We start from the raw sequence: 20,529 nt of genomic DNA on the forward strand, positions 1-20,529 counted from the left end.
GAGTCTTTTTCAATTGTCAAATTAATAAGATTTTAAATCTTCTTGGTTTTCACCCTTACTTATTTAAAATCCACAATAAACAAGCCCTGGTAGGCTGAAGGGGAACAGGGGAAGGCACTGATGGGGTTAGTTAATAGGAAGAGTGATGTCTTGAATGAGGGACACAGTTTGGCTCATCTTGGCATCTTTATAAAAACCAGGCTTGCTGGGCACAATAGCAGATGCCTGTAATCCCAGTGAGTCAGGAGGCTGAGGCAGGAGGATTGCAATTTCATAGCCAGCCTCAGCAACCTAACAAGGCCCTAAGCAACTTAGCAAGACTTTGTCTCTAGATAAAATATTTTAAAAGGTCTGGGGATGTGTCTTAGTGTTTAAGAGTCCCAAGGTTCAATTCCTCTTCCAAAAAAACAAGCCACACATTTTATCCCAGAGATTTAAGTATTAAGGACTAGTCAGGTGAAGAGGAAGAGATATAATTTAAGGGAAATAGTGATAAATATCATATTCTGATGTTTTCTAGATCAGAAAATATTTGTTGGGTAAAATTCCAGTAGCAAATGCTAATACCATGCCATCATCTTTCAAAGGCTTCTAAAGGAGGATTCCTCTTCTGCAAGTATCTTCTCTCTGTTGGGATGTAGGACTTTTGATGAAGAAATTTGTGTCTATCCACTATGCAATAATATTTCTTGATTTACTTGCCTTTCTTTTTTTTTAAGCAAATTTGAGTTGATCTGTATTTTTCTAAATGCAGTTTTAATCCTAAGGTAAAATTCTCATTTTTAAAACTGTGAAGTACTGCAAAGGTATAGCTTCTGACCCCTGGCTTTGTGGACATCTGAGAAGTTCAAGGGTAACTATAAGATTTCTGTGAATGTATGTGCTATGTACCTGTCAACTACTAGGAGCCCTGATTTACCACAGTCCTGAAGAGGTTCCTGACCCCAGTCAGTTCAGAATACTGATAGTTAGGAATGCTTTAAAAATATTCAGTTGGGCTGGGGTTGTGGCCCAGTGGTAGAGCGCTTGCCTAGCCTGCACGAGGCACTGGGTGTGATCCTCAGCAAACATAAATGTAAAATAAAAGATACTGTGTCCATCTAAAAAAAAACAAAATTAAAAAAAAATATTTAGCTATTCAGTTGAATGGTTAAAAAGGTATATTTTTTTTAAAGGATAAGGAAGACTGGGGATATAGCTCAGTGGTAGAGCACTTTTCTTGTGTGAGGCCTAAATTCAATACTCAAGACCTCGTTTAAAAAAAAAAAAAAAAAAAACGAGGACCACCTTATTCAGCAGCTATGCTTATAGTGGATTTTGCTAAAGCAAAATATATTGAAATATATTGCCAGGGATCATTTCCCCCTTACCTTGACAGTACTTTTATTCTTTCTTTGTTGGAAATACCAAGCAGTCCATCCATGATAACTGCTCTAATTCTTCCCTTTTGTTAAAGCGAAATGACCAAGTTTGACCTATTTCAAATAAGAATGTCATTCATATGTCTATGGGGCTTTTTTTTTCTTGGGGTGACATATGCCCACAGGACTTTTAAACCTTATTCCAACTCCTCCTGACTGCCTCATTATGCCTAATTATGCTCATCAGTCCCAGCAGTCTTTAGGACCATGGTAGTGATGGGACTGACCCCAGGGGCAGGTCTCACACCCTGGTACCTGTGAACAGCTTGCCTCCTGTTCAGTTAGGTGTTTTAGCAGCTGTGTTTGTTCTAACTAGGAGAATATATGACAAGGGAACAGAAATTCTAGCCAGAAAGACTTCACTCTCCCTCTGTATTAATTTTCTCAATTCACATGTTCTTTACATGTATTGTTAAAAATTTCACTTTTATTTTCAAATTTGAACTTCTAAGAAATAGAGCCTGGCATCTGCAGATTTCCATGATCCTATCTTCTAACTTACTGTACCCTCAAATGTGCAGTTCTGTCTTCCTAAACCTTCTGACATTGGCCTCCTTCCTGTTGAGGACTTGACTCTATGGAGTTCTCCACAGGAGTGTCACCAAGTATCCTGTGCTTCCCTTGGCATTTCACTTGAGGTATCTCATTTGCTGTTTCCTCTAGAAAGGAAAAAGCATTATCCCTATCTTGTAGAATAAATGTGTAGAAACTAAGGAATTATAGAAAAGCCTCCATATGCTACCATTTTAGAATGTTTTCATGCTCACATGTTTTCTGACATCTAGAATGCCAAGCTTGAACCATCAATCAGCATTAAACTTAGAATGCAATCTACTTTTTTTTCCATTGGGTCAATAAAAACCACCGATTTATAGTTGTCCAAATGATTTAAATTGTCCAAGTTCCATTGGGAACTTCTTTGGTAAGTACTGTGAGCCACATAATTCAATTTCTTAGGGATAAAACCTTTGGCATCTGTTAAAAAGCATATTGCGCCTTGAGAAATCTTATTTCCACAATTTCTGAAACTACTGCATCTGAGTTCTCATACTGAGGGTTGTTGGGTCAGGGGAGATAACTGAAAAGGGGGAAAAGAGCCATCCTGTCACCTAAGGAAATCGTTAAGAGTATAAGGACTTAGTGAATTCCTTAGAATGTTGAAGGAGCTGCCCATGTCTATCCCCAGCCTCAGAGGGCCCAGCTGGGGTCCCCGAGTTCTCTGCATGCCCCTCCACCACCTTCTGCACCCCACTCAGCTAGAGGTATATTCGTGTCTCCCCAGCAAACTCCAGGTTCTGACCACCAAAGGCCCCCCAGATTGATGTGAATGAGAATAAGGACAGATAGAGGCATGATTTGCCTCTGCCCTCCTCTCCTTTTCTCATCTTTAATTTGTCCTTCTTTTGGTCTATTTTCTGTAGTTATATAGAGGAAAGAGATTGTGGAGGCTGAATGTCCAGGACCTAGCTGTGTCTGACAAGGGCTTCACATAACATGGCAGAAGTTCAAAGGGGACCCAGGACTGTGTGGAAGAGGCAAAGCAGTAGGGGCAGTCTTGCTTTATAGCCACCCACTCTTAGGGTAACTAATCCAGTCCCAAGAGAGGATGCAGGGAGAAAGACATTAATTCCTCTTAGGACCTAATATCCCCTTAAAGGCCCACCTCCCAAAACTGCCACATGGCAACCAAATTACAGAGTTCCAGAGAGGATAGACCATATTCAAACCATAGCAGTTTTTCTTTTCAAAGATATATTGGGGACTAGGAGTGCAGCTCAGTGGTAGAACTCATGCTTAACATTTCCAGAGCCCTGGGTTCAGTCTCAGCATCAAGTAGATAAATAATAAATAAAATATATTATTTGTTAACTCTGCCAACCTGCACACTAGTCAAGATCAAGATCTAGCATAACTAACTAATCAGTGCTTTTGTGCTCTGTCCGAAATCTCTTAGGTGCCTCTGTTTCTTTGAAATGAGGGGAAATTCCTAAAGAGAAAGAAACAAAAACAATACCATATTAGGGACACATGTTTTCTTGTCCCATATTTGACCCAGTCCTTACTTTTATGAGCCTGAAAAACATGTTCGGACCAAGCAGGGCTCACAGACCAGAATTCCCTGCTGAAAAAGTGTGGGCTGCGGCAAGAGAAACAGACATTTCCCTGGGCAGTCTGGCAAACATGTGTCATGTTGGCCCTGGGCCATGCCTTGGGGTTCATAGGCGAATGCAGTGCCACTCACTGGCTCCACAGCCTCAGACTAAGCAGATGCCCACGCTCTCCACATCGCAGCCTTGCAAATAGCACTTGGACTTGGCAGATGTTGAAAGCACTGACAGTTGTTTGAATTGCACAGGCAGGAATTTATGTCATGTGTAGGACCCGACGTTCAGCCCTTTCCAGTATATGGCGGTCTGCAGTGAGTTGGAGGGCTGGGAGACTGCAGGGGGAGAGAACACATTTGGAAAGATCCCCCGCCCTCCTCAGCTCGTTGAACACCAAGTAGGAAATCTAAAGGGACAGGAATCATGCATTTAACTTACAGTGTGTGTCATTTGAAGTTATTCATCATTTGTACTCTGTATGCCAGGGCTGGGTCCAAGTACCATGTGGGCTCAATTGAAGCACAGTTTCTTCCATATTATTTTGGTTACTCTGTAGTCTTTGGAAGTCCATGATGATGATCTTGCCAGCACATCTAGAAGCAAAATTTTAGGAGTTTGGAATGGAAGAATTCTTTCAAGGCCATCATGGGAAAAGTGGGGAGAATATTATAAGAAAGCCAGAATACTGTGCTATTCCTGAAAGAGTAAAGTGAACTGTCTCTGATCAGCTGATGCACTAATGGAGTAAAAAAAGCTGTCCATCGGGGGACAGGGTTTGGAATCACACCTCCTGCCCCACTAAGATGCAGTGGGACCTTATTCCACAAAGCCCTTTTCCCATGTGTGAAAAGGGGCCCTCTCTGTCGAGATAGGAATAACAATATCCGCTTTCTTAGAGATTCTTGCACAGATCAGCAGAGTGTAAGGTGGACTATAAAGTCATTCCAGATTCCTCAATTTGTTTTTCTCTGAATCAGTTCCATACTCCTCAAACCAGCCACCAGGGAAACCACACCATTATTTAGGTGGTATTGTCACTGCTCCAAACATTTGGCAGCTTCGTTTCGAGAAGGTCCTCAAAAATCATACCCTGTTATTTTTAAGAACCTCAATTTGTAAGGATGAATTTGATGATTTTTAATTCTCTTTTTTTAATTGTTGGTCGTTCAAAACATTACATAGTTCTTAATATATCATATTTCACAGTTTGATTCAAGTGGGTTATGAACTCCCATTTTTACCCCGTATACAGATTGCTGTATCACATCAGTTACACTTCCATTGATTTACATATTGCCATTCTAGTGTCTGATGTATTCTGCTGTCTATCCTATTCTCTACTATCCCCCCTCCCCTCCCCTCTCCTCCCCTTTTCTCTCTCTACCCCCTCTACTGTAAATCATTTCTTCCACTTGTATTATTCTTCTCTTACCCCTCATTTCCTCTTATATGTAATTTTGTAAAACCCTGAGGATCACCTTCCATTTCCATGCGATTTCCCTTCTCACTCCCTTTCCCTCCCACCTCTCATCCCTGTTTAATGTTGATCTTCTTCTCAAGCTCTTCGTCCATACCCTGTCCTTGGTTACTCCCCTTATATCAAAGAAGTCATTTGGCATTTGTTTTTTAAGGATTGGTTAGCTTCACTTAGCATAATCTGCTCTAATGCCATCCATTTCCTTCCAAATTCTATGATTTTGTCATTTTTTAATGCAGAGTAATACTCCATTGTGTATAAATGCCACATTTTTTTTATCCATTCATCTATTGAAGGGCATCTAGGTTGGTTCCACAATCTTGCTATCGTGAATTGTGCTGCTATGAACATCGATGTAGCAGTGTCCCTGTAGCATGCTCTTATTAGGTCTTTAGGGAATAGACCGAGAAGGGGAATAGCTGGGTCAAATGGTGGTTCCATTCCCAGCTTTCCAAGAAATCTCCATACTGCTTTCCAAATTGGCTGCACCAATTTGCAGTCCCACCAACAATGAACAAGTGTACCCTTTTCCCTGCATCCTCTCCAGCACTTGTTGTTGTTGGACTTCATAATGGCTGCCAATCTTACTGGAGTGAGATGGTATCTTAGGGTGGTTTTGATTTGCATTTCTCTGACTGCTAGCGATGGTGACCATTTTTTCATGTACTTATTGATTGATTGTATGTCCTCCTCTGAGAAGTGTCTGTTCAGGTCCTTGGCCCATTTGTTGATTGGGTTATTTGTTATCTTATTGTCTAATTTTTTGAGTTTTTTGTATACTCTGGATATTAGGGCTGTATCTGAAGTGTGTGGAGTAAAGATTTGTTCCCAGGATGTAGGCTCCCTGTTTATCTCTCTTATTGTTTCTTTTGCTGAGAAAAAAACTTTTCAGTTTGAGTAAGTCCCATTTGTTGATTCTAGTTATTAACTCTTGTGCTATGGGTGTCCTATTGAGGAATTTGGAGCCCGACCCCACAGTATGTAGATCATAGCCAACTTTTTCTTGTATCAGACTCCGTGTCTCTGATTTAATATCAAGCTCCTTCATCCATTTTGAGTTAACTTTTGTGCATGGCGAGAGAAAGGGATTCAGTTTCATTTTGATGCAAATGGATTTCCAGTTTTCCCAGCACCATTTGTTGAAGATGCTATCCTTCCTCCATTGCATGCTTTTAGCCCCTTTATCAAATATAAGATAGTTGTAGTTTTGTGGATTGGTTACTGTGTCCTCTATTCTATACCATTGGTCCACCCGCCTGTTTTGGTACCAGTACCATGCTGTTTTTGTTACTATTGCTCTGTAGTATAGTTTGAAGTCTGGTATCGCTATACCGCCTGATTCACACCTCCTGCTTAGCATTGTTTTTGCTATTCTTGGTCTTTTATTATTCCATATGAATTTCATGATTGTTTTATCTATTTCTACAAGAAATGCTGTTGGGATTTTGATTGGCATTGCATTGAACTTATAGAGAACTTTTGGTAATATCGCCATTTTGATGATGTTAGTTCTGCCTATCCATGAACAGGGTATATTTTTCCATCTTCTAAGGTCTTCTTCTATATCTCTCTTTAGGGTTCTGTAGTTTTCATTGTATAAGTCTTTCACCTCTTTTGTTAGGTTGATTCCCAAGTATTTTATTTTTTGGGGGGATATTGTGAATGAAGTAGTTGTCCTCATTTCCGTTTCAGAGGATTTGTCGCTGATATACAGGAATGCATTTGATTTATGCGTGTTGATTTTATATCCTGCCACTTTGCTGAATTCATTTATTAGCTCTAATAGTTTCTTTGTAGACCCTTTTGGGTCTGCTAGGTATAGAATCATGTCATCTGCAAATAGTGATAATTTAAGTTCTTCTTTTCCTATTTTTATGCCTTTAATTTCTTTCGTCTATCTAATTGCTCTGGCCAGTGTTTCGAGGACTATGTTGAACAGTAGTGGTGAGAGAGGGCATCCCTGTCTTGTACCAGATCTTAGAGGGAATGCCTTCAATTTTTCTCCATTCAGAATGATGCTGGCCTGTGGCTTATCATAGATTGCTTTTACAATGTTGAGGTATGATCCTGTTATCCCTAATTTTTCTAGAGTTTTGAACATAAAGGGATGCTGTACTTTGTCGAATGCTTTTTCTGCATCTATCGAAATGATCATATGGTTCTTATTTTTAAGTCTATTGATGTGGTGAATAACATTTATTGATTTCCGTATATTGAACCAGCCTTGCATCCCAGGGATGAATCCTACTTGATCATGGTGTATAATTTTTTTGATGTGTTTTTGAATCCGATTCGCCAGAATTTTATTGAGGATTTTTGCATCTAGGTTCATTAGAGATATTGGTCTGTAGTTTTCTTTCTTTGAAGTGTCTTTGGGTTAGGCATCAGGGTGATGTTGGCCTCGTAGAATGTATTTGGAAGTTCTCCCTCTTTTTCTATTTCCTGAAATAGCTTGAAAAGTATTGGTGTTAGTTCCTCTTTAAAGGTTTTGTAAAACTCTGCTGTATACCCATCCGGTCCTGGGCTTTTCTTATTTGGTAGTCTTTTGATGGTTTCTTCTATTTCCTCTATTGTTATTGGTCTGTTTAGGTTGTCTATATCCTCCTGACTCAATCTGGGCAGATCATATGACTTAAGAAATTTATCGATGCCTTCACTATCTTCTATTTTATTGGAGTATAAGGATTCAAAATAATTTCTGATTATCTTCTGTATTTCTGAAGTGTCTGTTGTGATATTGCCTTTTTCATCCTGTATGCTAGTAATTTGAGTTCTCTCTCTTCTTCTCTTCATTAGCATGGCTAAGGGTCTGTCGATTTTATTTATTTTTTCAAAGAACCAACTTTTAGTTTTGTCAATTTTTTCAATTGTTTCTTTTGTTTCAATTTCATTAATTTCAGCTCTGATTTTAATTACTTCTTGCCTTCTACTTCTTTTGCTGTTGTTTTGCTCTTCTTTTTCTAGGATTTTGAGATGAAGTATGAGATCATTTATTTGTTGGTTTTTTCTTTTTTTAAGGAATGAACTCCAAGCAATGAATTTTCCTCTTAGAACTGCTTTCAATGTGTCCCATAGATTCCAATATGTTGTGTCTGTGTTTTCATTTAACTCTAAGAAGTTTTTAATTTCCTCCTTGATGTCTTCTAAAACCCATTGATCATTCAGTAACCTATTGTTCATTCTCCAAGTGATGCATGATTTTTCCTTCCTTCTTTTATCGTTGATTTTCAGTTTTCATTCCATTATGATCAGATAAGATGCATGGTATTATCTCTACTCCTTTATATTGTCTAAGAGTTGCCCTGTGACATAATATATGGTCTATTTTTGAGAAGGATCCATGTGCTGATGAGAAAAAAGTGTAACTGCTTGATGTTGGGTGGTATATTCTATATATGTCAATAAAGTCTAGGTTGTTAATTATGTTTTTGAGTTCTATAGTTTCCTTATTTAACTTTTGTTTGGAAGATCTGTCCAGTGGTGAGAGAGGTGTGTTGAAGTCTCCCATGATTATTGTATGGTGGTCTATTAGACTCTTGAACTTGAAAAGAGTTTGCTTGACGAACATAGCTGCACCATTGTTTGGGGCATATATATTTATGATTGTTATGTCTTGTTGGTGTATTGTTCCCTTGAGCAGTATGTAGTGTCCCTCTTTATCCCTTTTGATTAACTTTGGCTTGAAATCTATTTTATTAGATATGAGTATGGACACTCCTGCTTGTTTCCGCAGTCCATATGAGTGGTACGATTTTTCCCAACCTTTCACCTTCAGTCTATGTATATCTTTTCCTTTCAAATGCGTCTCCTGTAGGCAGCATATTGTTGGGTCTTGTTTTGTGACCCATTCAACTAGTCTGTGTCTCTTAATTGGTGAGTTTAAGCCATTAACATTTAGGGTTATTATTGAGATATGGTTTGTTCTTCCAGCCATATTTGTTTATTAATGTTACTAAACCTGATTTGTTTTCCTCTTTGATTACTTTCCCCCCTTTACTGTCCTACCTTCCACTGTTGGTTTTCATTGTTATTTTCCATTTCCTCTTCCAGTAATGTTTTGCCAAGGATTTTTTGAAGAGATGGTTTTCTAGCTGCGAATTCTTTTAACTTTTGTTTATCGTGGAAGGTTTTAATTTCATCTTCCATCCTGAAGCTTAATTTCGCCGGATACACAATTCTTGGTTGGAACCCATTTTCTTTCAGTGTTTGAAATATATTATTCCAGGATCTTCTAGCTTTCAGAGTCTGTGTTGAGAGATCAGCTGTTATCCTGATCGGTTTACCCCTAAATGTAATCTGCTTCCTTTCTCTTGTAGCTTTTAAAATTCTCTCCTTATTCTGTATGTTGGGCATCTTCATTATAATGTGTCTAGGTGTGGATCTCTTTTGACTTTGCACATTCAGCGTCCTGTAGGCTTCTAGGATTTGGGATTCTGTCTCATTCTTCAAGTCTGGGAAGTTTTCTCGTATTATTTCATTGAATAGATTGTTTATTCCTTTGGTTTAGAGCTCTGTGCCTTCCTGTATCCCAATGATTCTTAAGTTTGGTCTTTTAATGTTATCCCATATTTCTTGGATGTTCTGCTCATGGTTTCTTAGCAGTCTTGCTGAGCTGTCTATGTTCTTTTCAAGTTGAAATACTTTGTCTTCATTGTCTGATGTTCTATCTTCTAAGTGATCTACTCTGTTGGTAGTATTCTCAATTGAGTTTTTAAGTTGGTTTATTGCTTCCTGCATTTCTAGGATTTCTATTTGTTTGTTTTTTATTACCTCTATCTCCCTGTGTAATTGATCTTTTACTTCCTGGATTTGTTTATGTAGTTCCTTGTCAAAGTGATCTTTCATTGTCTGATTTTGCTGTCTCATGTCTTCCTTGAGACTGCAGATCATCTGAAGCATGTATATCCTGAGCTCTTTATCTGACATTCCATCTGTTGCAGCTATTACCTCTTCTAAAATTGAGTTGACCTGCATTGCTTGTAGTCCTTTCTTTCCTTGTCTTTTCATACTGCTCATGTTTCTTTCTGCTTGGTGAAACTGTTGTGTTTTTGAAATTTTCCCCCTATTTATTTATATTGCTCTTGTAGAGTTGGAAAATCTCCCTTGCAGGGCGGGTAGTGGCTGTGCTCCTCCTCTAATTAGGGTGATCTGTCTACCACGCTGGTCAGTTGCAGGTCTGCCCACCCTGCTGGCGCGGGTGGCAGCTCTGCTCTGCCCGAACTCCAATTGTGGTGACGTAACTACCACGCCCTCGGGTCATTGGTCCTGATCCGGATGTGGGCGGCGGCTCTGCTCGGCCCCTACTCCAATTGGTGTGACGTGTCTACCACGCTGGCAGGCCTCTAGGCCTGTTCCGCCAGTGGGTCGCAGGTCTGCCTACCTTGCGGGCTCGGGCGGCAGTTCTGCTCAGCCCCCACTCCCCAATGGGGGTACCTGACTGCCTCTCCACCGGGTCGCTGGGCCTTTTCTGGACACGGGCGGCAGCTCTGCTCCACCCCCACTCCAACCAGTGTGACTTGACTGCCTCGGTGCTACGTGTCCACCACGCTGGCAGGCTACCGGGCCTGTCCTGCCAGTGGGTCGCAGGTCTGCCTACCTTGCAGGCTCAGACGGCGGCTCTGCACCGCCCCTACTCCAAATGCGGTGACTTGGCTACCGCGCCGTCGGGTCGCTGGTCCTGTTCTAGGCGTGGGCGGCTACTCTCTTCGGCCCCAGCTGCAGCTGGGGAGTCGTGATACCACGCCGGTGGGTCACTTGGCCTGTTCTGGGCGCAGGTGGCAGCTCCACTCTGCCCCCCTGGCCCCCACAGCACCCAGCAGGGCCCGGACCGAGAAGCAGTCACCGCAGGTTCCCCAGCTTCGGGAGCCAGAGCCCGGCCACTCCAAGCTCTCCGAGCTCGGTGCACGCTCCGCTGGGAGCAGGCTCAAAGTCGCAGGCCCCGCGGGCTCCCCAGCCCTGGGCCAAAACTGTTCCGGGAGTCAGAACCCAGCCGCCCCGAGCTCAGCGCACGCTCCACTTGGAGCTGGCCTCTACCCGCAGTCTCCGCAGGTTCCCCAGCCTTGGGCCAAAGCAGCCCCGGGAACCAGAATCCGGCCGCTCAGAGCCGGGCGCACGCCTTGCCAGGAGCGAGCCCCTAGGAGTATTCTCCACTGGTTCTCCAGCCCTGAGCCTGAGCAATCTGTCTGCGAGAGGCAGGCAAATACCAGCCTGAAATCACCTGTTCCGTAGCTGAATGAACTGAGATCAGTAGAAAACAGGGATGATTACATCAGCTCTCCAAGATGGCGGCTGCTGTCCTCCTCCGTGGTCCGACCGGTGTTGAGAACCGAACTGGACCGCTTCTCTCCTCTGCCTCAAAGCCGGAACTCAGCACTAAGCACGGCCATTGCACCACTGGCAGGAGCCCCCAGAATCCGCATCGCTGCACCCCCGCTCCGGTACCTCGCCGCTTCCCTGCGCGAGCCGCAGACTCCAGCTTCGGGGCAATCCGCCGATCAGGCGATGCGACCCTCCGTGCCTTTTAATTCTCTTAAATCATTTGGAATCCAACGCGGTTAACAAGGTGTATCGTCAAGATAAATAATTACTGGTCTGAGTCAAAGGTGAGGTTAGAGACAGAAGCTGATTCAGTTTAAAGGAGAGCATCAATGAAATGGATGTTTCCTTCTTAAGGGAGTGTTTCCTTCTTAATTTGGTTATTAAAGTACTGATATTCTTACTTTTCGAAAGTCTCATTTATTGATGCTTTGAGATCTTTGAAAGCTCCAGTGCAGAATGCCAGATACTAATTATTTCTTTTAGTGATTTGAGTTTGTGAGATTCTATTTCTATACTAGAATAAAACTGACTCATCCAAAATAATTGGAAAAGAGATAAATTTTAGTCATCATCTAGTAGGAAATGCAGATTAAAACATTTAATGGAATTTAGATATTGTGTCCAAGTTCATGAACTTGCCCTTGCAACCTGCAGAGTGCTCCCAACATTGTAGAATATAAGACTAAATGGGATCTTGAGCTATGTGATATCTGCCTTTTATACCTGTTTCATTGAATGAACACTTGAGATCTTATCTGCTGCCCCATAGCAGAAACAAAGAAAATAAAAGGGAAGAAAAAGAAAACAAAGCAAGAGATTTGGAAATAGAGATAGGTCCAAAGTTTGAACTCCTTCCTCTTTCAGGCAATTCTTTGCTTTATGTCTTACTTTCCATTATTTGACTCGATGACTAGAAAGTATAAAGTATGATTATGGACAGATTTTTTTAGATATAAATATTTTTTGTATTTGTGTGTGTGTGTGTGTGTGCTGGAAATTGAACCCAAGGCCTCATGCTGGCTAGCAGCACACACTCCACGGAGCTACATCCCCAGCCGTAAATTCTTGTTTAAGTAATAGTGAATTTGTTTTCTCATTTGTTAACAAAACTTATCACAAAATATATTTTATCCCATTTTCTACTCAAATATTTTACAGAATCAGGAAAGTTAGCAGCAGAAGGGCCTTTAGAGATTTTCTTGTCCAGTTTCTGATAAGACAAATCAGGATAGGAAGCAACATCCTTGAACAGAGATAATAGACTAGAGCTCATGCTGCTTAACAATGTCACTGTTTATGCATGGTGCCCATTAGGCTGGGCCCAGAGAAACAGAGGTCTAGTCTTTTTTTTTTTTTACCTTAATTTTAAATTGTTTGAGCATCAGCTCCAATAAATTTAATGATCACTGCCTTTTTGCCTTTTATCTGTCCCATGTTTGTACAACTTAGATGCCTAAGTCTAACTCAGTTATTTTAATACAGTTAGCTGAAACAGCTCATGTTCATGAATGTTACTTTTCTGATATTACAATATCTAAGCTGCTTTATGGCAAGTCGCATCATAGTTGAGCTAAAGTAGGTCAGATAACGATCTCAGTTAATTAGATTCTTTTTCTGTATATATCTTTCCCTTGAGAAAAGTTGCAATAATAATTTTTTAAGTGGGTTTATAGAAAATAGTTTTTTGTATTAAGATGCATTGGAAAAAAACAGGTTCATTTGGAGGAAAAAAGAACAGGGCTTAGAATACAGGAAGAGAAACAATTATAAACATCATAATTTATCTTTGAAATGCATGATATTAAGATATTTTCAGTGTTTTATACCTTGATGGTTTTTTAAACACTTTTTTTCTGCAATATTTTTTGCAATAGAACTAGTTTTCCTGATTTAGTGTTATTTCATCATGTGACCAGAATGGGCCACTAGAAGATATTTTTCTCTGGAGATGGTGACTTTTTTTTTTTAAATCTCTTTCTTGCTCTCAGCCCAAGGTCAAGGAAAAAGCAGAGATAATCCTTTGCTGAAATGATGGTGCATCTTTAGGACCATCTTGGAAAAAGAGACTTTCCTACGTTTTCAGAGTTTGGTGCTGAATTCTTGGCATGTTTTCCTCCTAGATTGGCACTGTTGAAGAAGAGTGGTGAGGAAGACTGGAAGAGCAGAATTAACAGAAAGCAGGAGTATGGCAAAGCATCTGCCAGTGACAGCCTGCACATCCAGGAAGTGGAACAGTCGCTGAAGAAGAAGGTAAGGTTTCCAAGTTAGGAGAAAGTGTCTTCTCTAGCATCACGCTTGCAAGTGCGTCAGGTGGAACAGCATGTGAAGCTGCACTGATTCCTGCTCTGTGGAACCTGAGCACTCTCTTGCCTTTAGGGTGCACGCTCCATCTGTCACAAAGCTGCTAACATTGATCAAAAGGTCAAGCCTTGGGATGTTATAGAATCAGTAACAGCACCACCACATAGTACGTCAGCAAGCAAGTGCCTGAGTTTTAAAATATGTACACAGCTCAAACCTTCTTAAGTGAAATCTGGCTTTTAGAATGTGATTAAGGCTTTCCAATGAAAAACTTTAATTCACCACTAACAGCTTGTAAGTTGCATATAAAAACATGGACTTGAATTTCCCATGCAGAGATGTAAGACCTACGTGTAAAAAAATAAGGACATAACTGTGGCCTGCAAGTTACATTCTTTATAATTTTAAGCCTGTTTCATGATGAGGAGGTATGCCTTTTATTGAGAATGTATAGCAATATGTGTTACAAGCTTGAATAAAATCAAATCATGCATGGTGATCCATACTAGAAGCATCTCATATACGAGAATATTGCTGGGTTGTTAAATTAGAAATGTAAAGATGACCAGCTTTTGACCTCAGGCTTTCAAAGCTGATGGTGACTTCCCTGCTGGCTGACCCTACCATTGCAGTGTGCTTGCTGCCTCTAGGGGAAATGATGCAGCTGAGTCACACCCACTGGCCAAGTTCCAAGGTTTAAAGTCTTCAAATAGAAAAGAAAAGAAAAGAAAAAAAAAATGTTCCACTTAGTCAATCCTTTGAACCCCTTCTCACTCTAAAACAAGCATCTGAAGCTGGGGGCAATGACCTTTAGTCCCAAGCTACTCAGGAGGTGAAGGTCAGAAGATCACTAGTCCAAGAATTCAAGACCTGCCTGAGCAACAAAGAGAAACCCCATCTCAAAAATAAAACTATGCATCTGTGGAAAAGAGAAAGTCTGACTTGACCTTTATGTGTTAAGAAACTTACATAAAAATGAGAAGATCCAGAACATTGAGTCAGGGGCTCTGACACTATTTTATATAGTACTTCTTTTTTCTTTGTTGTCTGTTATTTTTTTGTACTGAAGATTGAATTCAGGAGTGTTCTACCACTGGACTACATCCCTAACCCTTTTTATTTTTCACTTTGAGACAGCATCTTGCTAAATTGCCAAGACTGGCCTCAAATTGGGGTTTTAGGCACGCACCACTAAACCTGGGTTATGTACAGAACTTCTGTGTCTACAGAGGTGACACTGAAGTGGAAACTTGAATTCTTTTTTAACACATGGTGTTAAAGATAATGTCTGAAGATGTTTAATTCTCAGCCATGTGTGAAGTTCTCAAGTATAACTGGACACTAAAAAGTATTTGAGTTCTCTAGCTGGAGACATACATGGTGTTAAAGATAATAACCAAAGACATTTAATTCTCAGCCACTCATAAAGTTCTCCCTCTAACTAACTAGATATTGAAAAGCACACATATGAAATCTAGATTTCAATGTAAAAGAAAACTTGATCCCTCAACTAATGTATCCCCAGAGCCTACAAACTTTATTTTCTAAAAAACCTTGGGGCCAGGGGTAAAGCTCAGTAACAGAGCACTTAACCTACTATGTAACGAGGCCCTGGGTTCAATTCTTATCGCCACAAAAACAAAGGACCTTAAAATCATTGGTTTAAAAATAACACACACTTGTAATCCCAGCAATTTGGGAGGCAGGAGGATGGCAAGTTTGAGGGCAGCCTTAGCAACTTGGTAAGACCCTGACTCAAAATAAAAAATAACAAATAAAAATGATTGGGAAAGGGTGTGTAGCTCAGTGGGAAAGCACTCCTGGGTTCAATTGCCAGTACCAAAATAAAATAAAACAAACTGGGTGCTGTGGTATACACCTATAATTCCAGCTACTTAAGAGGCTGAGAGGCAAGGAGGATTGCAAGTTTGAGGTTAGCCTGGGCCACTTAGTGAAATCCCATCTCAAAATTAAAAAAAAAAATTAAGAGCTGTAATTGCCACTCAGTGATAGAGTGCTTCCCCATCTTGTTCAAGGCCCTGAGCTTAATACCTAATACCACAAAAAATAAAAACCAAAAACTTTTAAGATGGACCTCATTAGAAAAGCTGTCAACTAATATGTGGTAGCACCAAGCAGTGTCAGATATCTTGTTTATCATTTTAAAACATGCAGAGAGTCTCCCACCCTTCCCTAGCAGACTGTCCCCTATAGCAGGTGAATATAAAAATGAAGCTAAGAATCAAAAGGTGAGACAGATCCCTGTGGATGGTGAGGTGTGCTACTGTCCCCTTAGGAGAGTGAGGGTGACCTTAGGCAGTAAGTACCAGAAGGGTGTGGGGAAAGGATGAACCTGGACTGTCCAGACATATAGCTAAGATTGCAAGAAGGCAAGAGACGCCAGGTTGTTCTGAGAGTAGAAAATCCAGTGACACAAAGCAATAGGACTTGAGCGCCTCGTGGGTTTCAGTGTGACATGCTGCCAGGCTCATGGGTGCCACCAATTCTCTAGCCACAGTGAATTTACTATTCCTACTCCTTCTTGGTGGCCTACTTCACTTTGGACCCCAGACAATAAGCTCTTTAAAGTTAAACTAAGTCAATCTATTTTAGGCCTTTGCTATGCTCATTGGGAAATCTCAAGTTCCGTTGAGGTCAGGTTGTTTTCCGGGTGGCCTCTGACGACCCCCTGGTTCATTCCATCCCAAGAGCTGGCTGTGCATTTCAGGCACACTTTGACAGCACGCAGATGTGGTAGGCCATGTGCGTTAGACCTGGGCTATCATGAGACTCCCCACACACAGCTGAGGAGTGCTTAAGAAGTGCCACTGCTTGCCTGTCTAAATGTGCCCTTGGAAAAAGAAAGACATGGATAACATGCACATGAAGATAGGGGCTTGCTGCATGGGATATCTAGGCTCACCATGGAGAGCTGCTCAGCAGAGGGGTATGGGAAGTTTCCATCTTTACCACCCAGGGTAGAAAGGAGCGGGTCTTACAGTCAGCTCATCACTTACTTCCCAATTTCTGAATTCATCAAACAGCACATATCATGATTACCAAACATTTTATACCTTGTCATCCTTCTGTGTGCAATGAGTGTAGAATGTGGGAATGTAGAAGGGGCAGGACCTGGAGTGAGGACTCTGTAAGTCACTCCATTGCTACTATGAAAATCCACGACATACAGAGGTCCAAGGAAAATCTCATGAGAGCCACACAGGTAATATAAATGTTTAAAAAACAAAATAGAAAAAGATGCCCTGACAATCTGTAATTGTTTTGTTTCTGCCAAGGGTGTTATCCCAAAAGAAATTGAGGCATCTCAGTTTGAAATCCTGTATAGTAATATTGTCCTATTTTAGTCCATAAATAGCTTTGGAAGAACTAGGAGTTTTCCTTTCTGTTCTGAAATTGTAGTCATCCTCAGAGAAAATGGAACTAAGCAACAGTTCCTTGCTTTCCACTTTTATTCCCCTCTAAATCAGGATTCATGATTTGGAGGTTAAGAGCACTAATTATTTACCTAGCTAACTCTGTCATTTCTTATGAAAAGTCATTCAGGTTCCTGGTTTCTCTACCTCTCTCTCTTGCCACCCTTCTTTTTTTTTCTCCTATACTTCGTTTAGTCTAGGTTAGTGCTAACCTGACTTATACATTTTTACTTCTTGTAGCATATAATTACTTCTAATGATAGTAAAGCCATTTGGATTGTAAATTTGGCCAGGTCCACCCTGAATGGAATGTGTGCACTTGAGCATGGATTGTGTCCAGTTTCCTCCAGAGTAACTCATTCCATCAGAGAGAGAGAGAGAGAGAGAGAGAGAGAGAGAGAGAGAGAAATGAAACAAGACAAAGTCGTAAAGAAGTGATTTGGCAGAAGTCTATTACAACTAAATTATAGTTCTTTATTTTAACACAATAATTATCTTAAGTTCCAAACACATTTTAATCTATTTAACATTACAACATACATATGATTCCCATGTCCTCTTGTTAAGATAAGCATAAAAAAAAAGATGATTATCCAGTGTTTAAGACCTTTCCAGGAATTTTAAAAACCTTTACAGAATTGGAGGCTGAAAACCTGCACCTATTTCTGAGTCCCAGATGAGGACTGGATATCTGGTACTATGCTATCTCTAAAACAAGGCTTGAAAATTCTAAGGAGGTAAATCTGCCACATTTATATTCTAATTGCCTGCTATTCTTCAGAATTCCAAACCACAATTGTCAGTTCAAAGAGCAAGGCTGAGAGAGAGTGCAAGGCCCTAAATTAAAGGCTGTCCTCCTGCCCTGCCCTTGGGGAATGAGTGCACTTGATGTTTATGCCACTGGATTGTGAGCTCGTGCTGCATGCATCTAATTGAAACAGGGCACCGAATACTTGAAAATGATGGTGAGTCCCTAACTAGACTCTTCTCTTCCAATCCTCTGCAATGTCTCCTATTTGTTTTAACCTGTAGGAAGAAGGAGGATTTACAGATGATAATGACATTTCTAATCTGCTTTGGGTAAGCCTGACTCTAACACAGGTTTCCTTCTGTAACTGACTCAGTGGGTTCCTCCTTTGGTGAGTGCAAAGCCAATACACACAACCAGGAGATAAAAGATTAAGGAAAGAAGGTTACTGGAGAGAATTCTCTAAGAAGTGCCTCTTCCAACAAAGAAACCAAGGAGCTCTTGCTGGGGAAACGCACATATTCATATACATGGTTATCCCATGTAGAGATGGGCACATTGCTGAGCATGCTCAGTTTGAAATCTTACAACCTCCTGTGTTCAAAAAAAGGTAGACAAGTTTGCCTCTGGGCAGGGAATTTAGTATTATAAAGAGCAAAGTTTATTCTAGGTCATCAAAAAAGAGGGAGTCAGAGTGACTCAGCCATTTTGGTTTCTCTGGAGAGCCTTATCTCTAAACAAAATGAAACAACTTTAAAGGAGCATTAAGTGAATTTCAAGGGGCAGTTGCTTATGCACACACTTCTGTGCTTGGAAATTGCTCCTAAAATTACCTGCCCAGTGCCAAATATCTCCTCTAGATAGGGGCCAGGGCTACACCTCCCTGCAAGCCTCCGTGCCCTCTCTGTTTGCTTTTCATATTTCCAGACAGGATGCATCCTTTATCCAGCATGGAAAGAGGATCCCATATTCTTACATTATTTTTTAATCACATAACGAAAGTACCTCAAAGAAGGTGATTTTTTTTGTTGTTAAATGTTAAAACCATCGATGAAAGTCCTGGCTCCCTGTCTGTCACTGAGTTTCTTATATAAATTGCAGGTAATCCTCCCATTAACTCCGTCAATTACTGCACAAAACTGACTCAGGTATTTGCACTCTGTGCTTGTGAGGATTTATTTTAGCATCCCATTTGAGAAAGGAACCCTCTTGAAAAGAGAACTGAAATTGCAATGAGTAAATTAACTTTCTGTTAGAAAATTCATTGTTTTTTGTCTCACCCCCAATCCTCCCCTCCCTTCTCTGCTCTGATAAATCTTCTCTTTTCACCTCTAATCCTCTTGCTTTGCTCTATAGGAACCTGTATATGCTTCTACTTATTCTCCTGCTATACCTGCTGCCCATAAATACCTGTCTTTTGTATCTATTAATCAGGTGAGGAAACACTACTCATGTTAAGCCTCATTGCAATTTCTGAGCAGTGGGGAAGGACTTTTTTGGTTTCAGTTGGGGAAGTAACTCATTAGCTTCATGAGTGTGTGTGTGTGTGTGTGTGTGTGTGTGTGTGTGTGTATGTGTGTGTGCGCGCGTGCGCGTGCGCATGCACATGTGTGTTTGTATATAAGGGAGTCTTGTGATTGTGTGCCAGTCTGTTAGTATGTCTGATAGTGTGCGTTTAATCAGTTCCTATATTTAGGGTTAGTCAACATGTTACAGAGATGAGGACTTTGGAGAAACTGAGGCAGTGCAAGCCTCCCCTTCAAACCTTGATCCTTGTGATCAGGTCAGAAGGATTTCAGACAGGTCGCTCAGAGTAACAGGAATAAGTTTATTGAAGGAATTGGAAAAGGGAAAGGGGACATTCTCAAAGGAGAGAGTGGGTCCTCTCAGAGATGAGAGACAATGTGCCTCTCTTGCACTCCACTTTTATTGGGGATACCAGAGAAGTTTCCAGAGAGTCCCACCCAGGTCCACCTCTTGACTGGCAGCAGGATGACGTCAGACTATTAAGTTCTCACTGCCATGACAACTCTAGGTCACCATGGCCCATAATGATTGGTTCCAATTGGATTCTTAACCATACATTCTCACAGATTTTATGGTTAGGAGGAATTATCCTTGTTTCCCAGAGTTTCAGGATCTGGTCTCTCAAAAAGGGTCACAAAAGTCTCCCCCTTCAGGGTAACTTGAGTTCCTCTGATCAACTTTATTTCAGGCCTGCATTTCTCCTGCAGATAACAGGTAGTTTGCTAAAGAATGTGGTATGTCCTGTCCACTTAGGCCAGACAGAGCAGCAGGAGAATTGCTTCTTAGAAAAGATAGCATGTGGGAGTCAGCTCAGTGGGCCCATCCTATAGAATTATTCCCACCATTCACATATGTCTGTCCCCTAACACACACATGCAACACCTTTAGCTCTGATTTTTAGGTAGACCTGACAGTATGAATTAACCTTGCTTTCATGAAACTGATTTAAGGAAAAAATTCCCCTTTCCATTTCCAAGCTGTGAATCCTAAGTCAAGTCAGGAGCCCATGGCCTGCACCAGGGTATTCATTGCCCTAGCTAGGTTAGGATGCTATCTTGCTTAGCTTAGAAGTATATGTGGATATGGTAGAGGCCATTCATGTGTGAAACAGGGAGAAAGAGGCAGTCTGATATGAGCTGCTTACATTGGTCCTGTTGAAATGAGAAACTATAGACCTCCCTGCATCCTTCCCTCCATC

At 40.9% G+C, this 20,529-nt stretch overlaps 1 protein-coding gene across 13 annotated transcripts in view; it reads left to right on the forward strand.

Annotated features, from left to right (window-relative positions):
• The window catches only part of SVIL (supervillin), a 199,145-nt gene that overhangs the window by 130,228 nt on the left and 48,388 nt on the right, over positions 1-20,529 (forward strand). For 7 of the 13 annotated variants that reach the window (XM_081300115.1, XM_081300114.1, XM_081300109.1 and 4 more), the window contains 3 exons: positions 13,442-13,571; positions 18,089-18,136; positions 19,161-19,238. In XM_081300115.1, the coding sequence (XP_081156241.1) occupies positions 13,442-13,571; positions 18,089-18,136; positions 19,161-19,238 (256 nt within the window). The remainder of the gene's footprint in view (positions 1-13,441; positions 13,572-18,088; positions 18,137-19,160; positions 19,239-20,529) is intronic. The other 6 variants (XM_081300118.1, XM_081300120.1, XM_081300112.1 and 3 more) reach the window with 2 other exon arrangements.

This window comes from Spermophilus citellus, assembly GCF_964194105.1.
Source record: "Spermophilus citellus genome assembly, chromosome: 6".
Classification (NCBI taxonomy): Eukaryota; Metazoa; Chordata; class Mammalia; order Rodentia; family Sciuridae; genus Spermophilus; species Spermophilus citellus.